Source organism: Cololabis saira, chromosome 11, assembly GCF_033807715.1.
Source record: "Cololabis saira isolate AMF1-May2022 chromosome 11, fColSai1.1, whole genome shotgun sequence".
NCBI classification, from domain to species: Eukaryota; Metazoa; Chordata; class Actinopteri; order Beloniformes; family Belonidae; genus Cololabis; species Cololabis saira.
In genome coordinates, this window is record NC_084597.1 from 19,412,125 (window position 1) to 19,421,282 (window position 9,158).

Below are 9,158 nucleotides of genomic sequence, written 5' to 3' on the forward strand. Positions count from 1 at the left end.
TATAACTTACTGTATGTATGTAGCAAGTGCTGATTTGCTGATTTTTTTTTTCAGAGATAAAACTTTATATTTTATTATATTTTTTAAAACTTTTTTTCAACTTATTTTACAGAGTTTTGCACTTTATTCATTCATTTTTGGTTTAATAAGAGCAAAGTTTGCACTTAACTCCAATGGGGCAAATGTTCAATAAAAAAACAGCTTATTTGAAATCATTTCTTTGCCTTTTGTCAATTCACAAAATAATCGTAATCGAAAATCGGATTTTGAGAGAAAAAAATCGAGATTTTATTTTTGGGCAAAATCGAACAGCCCTACTCCACGATAACCTTATTTATGTAGTACTGGGTAGTGTTTTCGTTACTAGTATCAGTATCCGACCAATTCCAGCTAATAGTTTGATACCAAATTTAATGATTTATTTGGCTCTTTTTTTTACATCTGTTTTGTCTGTTATTTGGCTGGAAATATTTCCTATATTTAACTTCCAACATCTGCATTCCCAAAGCTTCCTGCTGATTCGCTACAAAAGCAACGTCATGTAGAAATGCATGTGGGTTACAACGGTCCCTATCTCTCGATTATGTTCCTCTCAATTAATGATGTGAAGGAAGAAATCAGATGACAGCATACTTGTAATGCCCTGGAACCAGTTTGACCACATTCGCAGAACTAAAACTACCCTGATTTTTTAGGAGGAAATGGACAAAACTGCATTTTGGGAAAGTCATCAGTCTGCTGATGGTTGAGACTCAACAAGGTTGAAAACTGAGACTCTCCTCCTCATCAGACGAGGATGACTTAGAAATGATCATCAGTCTCAGGCGCATTCTCCTTAGCATCACTTTCACTTTAAGAGTTGTGACAAAACTTCAGTGGAGAAAAACCTGGTTGACAGGAGAGCCCACATGGCACCAATGGAAACGGTTTACACTAGAAGGCTGCTGTGCAAGTTTTTAATTGTTTGCACCTCCCTTTTTCTTTTGTGAACTATAAATTATGTCACGGCAGGCAGGTGTGTGAAATCCATCATGAGAATATCACATGGACCTTCCCTGACACTAAAAGGAAAATACTGACATTGTTTCCATCCACCTTTGGTGTGTTGGTGTGGGAAGGCGATACAGACCCCTCAGACCATGAGAGGTGTCATTAAACCTGTTGGAAGTTGATGTAACATCACAATGACTCTGGAAATATTAGATTAAGGTGGAAAAGTTACATAGTGCTGCTTTAAATACTTACCTGCTGTACTCTACTGCCCTTACTTTTTAACAACTTGTGCTTTTTATTATTTTACCTTGTTTCTTATCATTTTATATTTATTGCTCTGATGAATTCTCATCACTCATAGAGTCCCAGAGTAATCAATCAATAACTGTGCAATAACAATAATAATAATAATAATAATAATAATAATAATAATAATAATAATAACAACCACAATCATATGCTGTAACAATGCACCTTTTAATAACCATGTCTACCTCATACTGCTGCACCTTTCACTTTTTTTAAAGCTGTATATTGTGGCAGGATGAAGCACTCGAGAGGTTGGTAAACAAGCCTTTATGTTAAACTGTGTATATGTTAATAAGAGCCATTTGTCTATTTACTGTACAGTGAGCGAAATTTACCATGTCAAAATTCTCTGTCTTGTTTGACCTGACTTGGCCAATAAACCTGATTATTTTTATTATCTTTATGATTCATTTTATTCGTTATTTACTGTTTAATTGTGTCTTGCCACTTTTAATGTTGATGTAAAGCACTTTGAATTACGTTGTGTTGAATTGTGCTGTACAAATAAACTTGCCTTGCCTTAACCCTCCGGGACACCTTTAATAATTGTTACACTCTGACCCCTTCGCGCAGAAAACGCGCTTTTCATAAGGTAGCTATAAAACATATTATACATTAATATTATATTCCACTTTAATTGAGCTAATTTCTTTCACCAATATCTGACCTAAGTGTTGATATCAAATATTAATGATATTTTAAAGATTTAACCCTTTAAATGCCAGGTTTTTGTCACGATGCCACCATGTTTTTAGATGAAAAAAACAGAAAAATTGAATTATTTTCAATATACTACATGCAAAGTAGATTTTTTTGTTTTGGGTTATTACAGCCTGGGATATGTCAATGATGAGTAGCAACATTGATTTTCATGCATTATTATTTTTTGTGCAGTGTCAAATAGTTACACTCTGACCCCTTCGCGCAGAAAACGCGCTTTTCATAAGGTAGCTATAAAACATATTATACATTAATATTATATTCCACTTTAATTGAGCTAATTTCTTTCACCAATATCTGACCTAAGTGTTGATATCAAATATTCATGATTTTTTTTAAAGATTTAACCCTTTAAATGCCAGGTTTTTGTCACGATGCCACCATGTTTTTAGATGAAAAAAACAGAAAAATTGAATTATTTTCAATATACTACATGCAAAGTAGATTTTTTTGTTTTGGGTTATTACAGCCTGGGATATGTCAATGATGAGTAGCAATATTGATTTTCATGCATTATTGTTTTTTGTGCAGTGTCAAATACTCACACTTTGACCCCTTAGCGCAAAAAATGCGCTTTTCATAAGGTAGCTATAAAACATATTATACATTAATATTATATTCCACTTTTATTGAGCTAATTTGTTTCACCAATATCTGACCTAAGTATTAATATCAAATATTCATTATTTTTTAAAGATTTAACCCTTTAAATGCCAGGTTTTTGCACAGGAAACACAGAGCAGCAACATTGATCTTCATGCATTATTATTTTTTATGCATTTCAAAAGGTAGCTATAACACATACTTTTTTACCCAGAAGTGAAACAATGAACAATGAACCAGGAACAGTGAGCCAGGAACATCAAAACTGACTAAATAACATTCAATAACAGCAACAGAATTGTGACAGAGAGAAAGAGACTGTGTGCGTGTGCGTGTGCGTGTGCGCGTGCGCGTGTGTGTGTGTGTGTGTGTGTGCGCGTGTGCGTGTGCGTGTGCGTGTGCGCGTGTGTGTGTGTGTGTGTGTGTGTGTGTGAGTCAGTTCAGGTGAGGCAGGAGCTGCAAACAATTTGGTAGTGCTCCTTGCAGATGGGACTGTCGCACTTTCTGCAGGTGGAGTACACGTAGGAGTTTGTTGCTGGTGCTCAAAACACACTGCCTCCTCCTCTGGGTGGTGTCTGGGGATGGGCTTGCACTTGAGCTTGGACCTGGGTCTCCTTTGAGTTCAGCACCAACACCAAGGCCGCAGCAGCTGGTGTGCGGGGAGGTGGCGTCTCCTTGCCATTTGTGGAGCTACAAGAGTCTTCCCCAGCTCCTCAATGAACAGCCTCCTCCGCTAACTTTTTCCCCGTTGCCATGAGGGATCCACGGTGGTCCAAAGGATGAAAGCAAATTTCACTGCCACTGAATTTCCCCACTTCTGGAAGTCTCATCTTCCTCACTGTCAGAGGACACATCCAAGCTCTCAGAAGACGATTCAGACACCGGTTCCTCGTCTGTAGTATCTGTGTTCTCTGTGTCAGATTCCTCTTGCCCGCGATCAGAATCAGACTCCATCGCTATGTCCAAAGCGTTGTGCACTCAATAGGCTCTCTCCATCTTGCCAAATAAGAAATGACTAGTTCCACAGGTTGCATTTTTATAAACTTTGGCTGCAGTCGCAGCTGTGTAAACGACTCAACAAAAAGCATGATTCTCTCTATGGCTGCACCTTTCATGTGATTCAAAATGCCCCATGTTTGGATTTATTTGTGTTTATGGACCTCTTGTGTAGGTGTGTGTGGTGTGCATTTATACAAAATAATCTTAGAGGGGCTTTGAACTTCTGCACAAAAACCATGTGAATGAATGAAAACAGTGGCACTTGAAAGCCTTTGCTCATAATGTCATAAGGTCACACACACACACACACACACCACACACACACAAACACGCACACACACACAAACACACACACATACACACACACACATATACTAACTGTACATGCAAACATACACACACACACACACACACATTAAGGGAGGGGGAGGGGTGAATTGTGACGGTGCCATCCAGTGGAAATAGCATGTTTTTTCTCCATATGCCAAATATGGTAAAAATGAGGTAATCTGGTTCAGAGTAGTAAATATGATCAATTCCAAGGCAAAAGACCAGATTGACACCTAGATATAATAAAATGCATTTATTATGCTTTAATGGAAGCGAGATCAAAAATTGAAGTTTGAATGGGTTTCAATGGCGCGTTTTTTGCGCTAAGGGGTCAGAGTGTAACAATTGTATTTTACAGAGTGTATTTTAGACTTACTGTAGGAACTGAGCTGGAAATATAAAGATCATATAAAATACACAATCTCACCAAAATTCATGCCATATGGATGAACTCAGCCAAAATTATCCAAAAATGAAAAGTGAAAAGCGCGTAAAATGCGCCTAGGTGTCCCGGAGGGTTAAAGATTTCTGCCAGAATCTGATTTCTCCCCTGTAAATGGGTCTTTTTACCTGCCAAAAATTGATTGAAGGCCAAATACAGTTAATGAAAGGTCGTTTCTACATAAATATGATTTGATCTCATTCTTCAGCTTCATAATATAAACACTAGAGCTCACAGGATTGCTTTTAACTCTTTTAAAGGACCATTACAACCCAAAATAGGCATTTTCACCTGCCAAAAATTGATTGAAGGCCAAATACAGTTAATGAAAAGTTGTTTCTGTCTAAATATGACTTGATCTCATTCTTGAGCTTCATAATCTGAAAATCTGACGTTTAGCGCTATCGCTCAACGGGCTGCTGTGCGCGCTCCCGCGGTCAGAAATCATAAGAAATCAGATTCTGGCAGCAGGCAATCACTTTTTGGCACAACAGTCCGGCGGGGCCTCACCTGGTACCTGCCGGTCATGATCTGGTTCCTGGAGGGGGTGCAGAGCGGCTGCACGTAGTAGTTCTCCAGGCGGACTCCTTTGGCTGACAGTCGGTCCAGGTTGGGGGTTTTAATCTCGGAGCCGTGGTAACCGACATCGTACCAGCCGTAGTCATCCGCCAAGACGAAGACGACGTGAGGCTGCGGAGCGGCTGCGGCCGCTGCAGCGGCGGCGAGGACCCGCAGCGGCAGCAGCAGCAGCAGCAGAGGCAGCGCGGCGGAGACCCGCACAGACGCTCCAACCTGCATGGTCTACACGGCTCAGCGACACCAAAGCTCACGGGGAAATAGGTCCGGCGGCATTAAGGTTGAAGTGGCGGTAGTTATTTAGTTAAATAAAGTCATTTTAATTACATAGAGAGTACGGAGAAGTTAACACACTAAAATTAAGCGCCGTCTGCTGTTATTATGATGGTTTGAAGTCACTTCCCTGTTCCGCAGATTGAAAACACCTCCTCAACCGCAGCAGCCAATCAGATCACTGGAAACAGAGCGTTTCTCGTGACGTAAGATGTGGCTAACTAAAAAGATGAAGAAAATTAAAGACTTTCCACATAAATTTGCTATCTCCAATAAAATTAAAGAAGTTCAATATAAAATTACACATAACATTTACCCCACTAACAAATTTGTGTCAAAATTTGTCAATATTGATGCCAATTGTGTATTTTGTAATGCTGAAGTGGAAACGATTAGGCACCTTTTCTTTGAATGTAATTTTTCCCAGATTTTTTGGAAAAAAATTGAAGCTTACATCACATCGCATTCCAACATACCAATTAATTTGAATGCCAAAGATATACTGTTATACTATAATAATAAAGATAGGAAAATGCAACACTTAATTAATCTGATTATTCTAATTGCAAAATTCCACATACATAAAACCAAATTTTCCAAAGGTCGACCTTTCTTTCCTGTTTTTGAAATTGATTTCAATAACTACCTTGAATGTATTAAAATAATTGATAATAAAAAATGTATACACACTGTTAACATAATTGAAGAAATATTTGGAGAAATATAATATATGCCCTGCCATTTTCTTTCTTTTTATTTAATTTCATTTATTTTATTATATTTATGTTACTTATGTAATGACTTATGCACGTCATCCACTTTATGTCTCATACTGTATTTGTTTATTTAATTCCTTGATGCCTGACTGTTTTGTATTGTCCACGGTCAATGTTCTGAGTGTGATTGGAACTTTTAAATAAAGTTTGAAAAAAAAATAAAAAATTAAAGACTAGAATTGATATTGATTTTATTTTATTTTGGAAGGAAGTGTTGTTTGGTGTTTTTGACCATGTAACAATTAGATCAAAGCCAAAGGAAACATTTATTATTAATTTGTTGATTATCCTCGCAAAATTCCACATCCACAAATCTAAATTCTTACGCAAAAACCCTCTTTTTTTTACTTTTCATTGCGAATTAAAACAGTATCTGGACTCTATTAAGTTTTCTAATAATTCAAAGGCAATCAAAACCATAAATGTATGTAAATGTTTTGGCTTTCTGTTATAATTTCATCCCCCCTGGCTGGTTGTAATGTGTTGTGCTTTTTGTTTTGTTTTTTATTTGAGTCTTTCCATGCCCTCTTTATATGTTATAATTCGACGTGAATTTGCATAATGTGAAGTTTTGTTATCATTGTTATGTTTGCAATTGTTAATAAAAAAAAAGAAAAAGAAAAAAAGAAAATTAAAGACAAATAATAATCAGTCATTTCAAAAATGCTTTATTATTATGACATCATCCATTTTTATACCCGTTTTATCCTTCGCAGGGTTGTTAATATTATTATTATTATTATCATTATTATGTAAGTAATAATAATATATTAATTATATTAACATAATTATCTCTTAAATACAAATCTATCTATCTATCTATCTATCTATCTATCTATCCATCCATCCATCCATCCATCCATCCATCCATCCATCCATCCATCACTCTTTGTAACTCCAGTTAAACACCTGTAGTAAGGGAAGTGTCTGAAAATCTGGGAACTAAATCGTTACCAAGAAATCTCTTCACCAATGTGTTTCTAAAGGTGTCTAATAACATGTCCTAAAAAGTTGAAATTCAACTCCTGGGGGAAACCTCATAAAAAACTGCACAAAGTCAGGGTACCAATAACCGATTTTTGAAAAATCGAAAATGCTTAATTTGGCCTTAATTAACTTGTGAGGGGTCAAACTAGGGTTTTTTTAGGATTCTGAGTTCATTTATAGCATTTGTTTTTCACTACAACCATTCCTTAGTGGAAAAACTGCCACACCATTTTTTTGCATTTACATAAGATTGCATTTATTACAATTCGTTTCACATTAGTCAGAGCAAACAGTGATCCCCCTTGTGGAATGCTTTATGAGTCAATGTCTGAGTATTCCTCATCAATGCCATCACTTTTAAAGTAGTCATAGCTATCCATCCATCGTCCGCCGCTTATCCGTTCCTAGGTCGCGGGGGCAGCAGTCTCAACAGAGATGCCCAGACTTCCTTTACCCCAGACACCTCCTCCAGCTCTTCCAATGGGAGTCCGAGGCGTTCCCAGGCCAGCCGAGAGACATAGTGTCTCCAGCGTGTCCTGGGTCTTCCCCAGGGTCTCCTCCTGGAGGGACATGCCTGGAACTCCTTCCTAGGGAGAGGGACATGCCTGGAACACCTCCCTAGGGAGGGGGACATGCCTGGAACACCTCCCTAGGGAGGCGTCCAGGAGGATCCGGTACAGATGCCCAAGCCACCTCAGCTGACTCCTCTCAATGTGAAGGAGCAGCGGCTCGACTCCGAGCTCCTCCCGGGTGACCGAACTCCTCACCCTATCTCTAAGGGAGCGTCCAGCCACCCTGCGGAGGAAACTCATCTCTAAGGGAGGAAACTCATCTCTAAGGGAGGAAACTCATCTCTAAGGGAGCGTCCAGCCACCCTGCGGAGGAAACTCATCTCTAAGGGAGGAAACTCATCTCTAAGGATGAAAACTCATCTCTAAGGGAGCGTCCAGCCACCCTGCGGAGGAAACTCATCTCTAAGGGAGCGTCCAGCCACCCTGCGGAGGAAACTCATCTCTAAGGGAGCGTCCAGCCACCCTGCGGAGGAAACTCATCTCTAAGGGAGCATCCAGCCACCCTGCTTGTGAATCCTGTAGACAAAGATACAAGCATCTCTTTGTCGCGTCCGTGGTCAAATGGGTTGTTCTCCTCAAACCATTGGAGGGGAAGTTTAACTGCCTCTGCATCACGCTTCATCTGGGTTTTCCCAAGGTCTATGTAGAGGGGAGCATGTTGGTTTACACTTTCCTCCATATGCTTGTTGATATTAGAGAAGTGGCTGAGTGTGAGCACCCAGCACTTGTAGCCAGAATCACTGCTTCTCATCCTCCCTCTGCTAGGTCCACCTTCTGATTTGGCCGCCTTCATTAAAGGTATAGTCTGTAATCGTATTCAAAAAAATGTATTGTTCTACTGGGTGAAATGGTCCTTCCATCCTGAGAGTAGCCAGTGAATAATGTGTTCAGAAAAAGGATAGAAAAAATCAGACCTCTCTGACAGCTTTAATCCTGTAAAAACTCTGACCAATCTGTTTTTTGCACACCGAATGGTACGGATTGGTCAGAGGACCAGAAGAGTGGCAGGGGGGAAAAAAACAATCAGATGCCTTCATTTTAAGTCCCGCCCACACCCCCCTCTGTCCCATGCGCGCACTCTGCTTCCAGCCTGCCTCCAGCCCCCCGTGTCCACTTCCCATGGGTCCTCCTCGGCCCCCCCCCCCGCTCCTCCAGACTGGCAACCGCGGCCTGAGGGCCCCCGCCGCTCCCGGCTTCACCGCCGGCTCGCGGTCGGGTGGTCACGTCGATGTAACGGCTCGCCCTGCTAAAAAGGCTAAAAAAAGAAAGCCAAAGTGCGATTCTGCGGTGCAGGTTGTCCGCTACTGGGGGTCTGCCCGACCCCCAGTAGGGATGGAGGCGTCTCCATCCCGGTGAGGGCGGAGAGCGCCGGTGCGGGTGGCGGTGCGCTGCGGTGCTGTACAGGCTCTGGAGCCACGGCTATGCCGTAGGGTACGCCGTAGCCTACGGCATAGGGTACGCGGCGACGCGCACCATTCTGCATTGGTGTAACGCGGAACCATAAATCAGCCTTCAGTGTGTGCTCTGTGTGCTGTTCTGAACACTTCTCGGTCGTGCTCATTTTGCTGGGACGTCGGG

At 40.6% G+C, this 9,158-nt stretch overlaps 1 protein-coding gene across 1 annotated transcript in view; it reads right to left on the reverse strand.

Moving 5' to 3' along the window:
* arsb (arylsulfatase B) overlaps nucleotides 1-5,372 on the reverse strand; it is a 51,939-nt gene extending 46,567 nt beyond the window's left edge. The window contains exon 1 of the mRNA XM_061733166.1: nucleotides 4,907-5,372. Coding sequence (XP_061589150.1) covers nucleotides 4,907-5,194 — 288 coding nt within the window. The 5' untranslated portion in view covers nucleotides 5,195-5,372. The remainder of the gene's footprint in view (nucleotides 1-4,906) is intronic.
* Nucleotides 5,373-9,158: the final 3,786 nt, after the last annotated feature.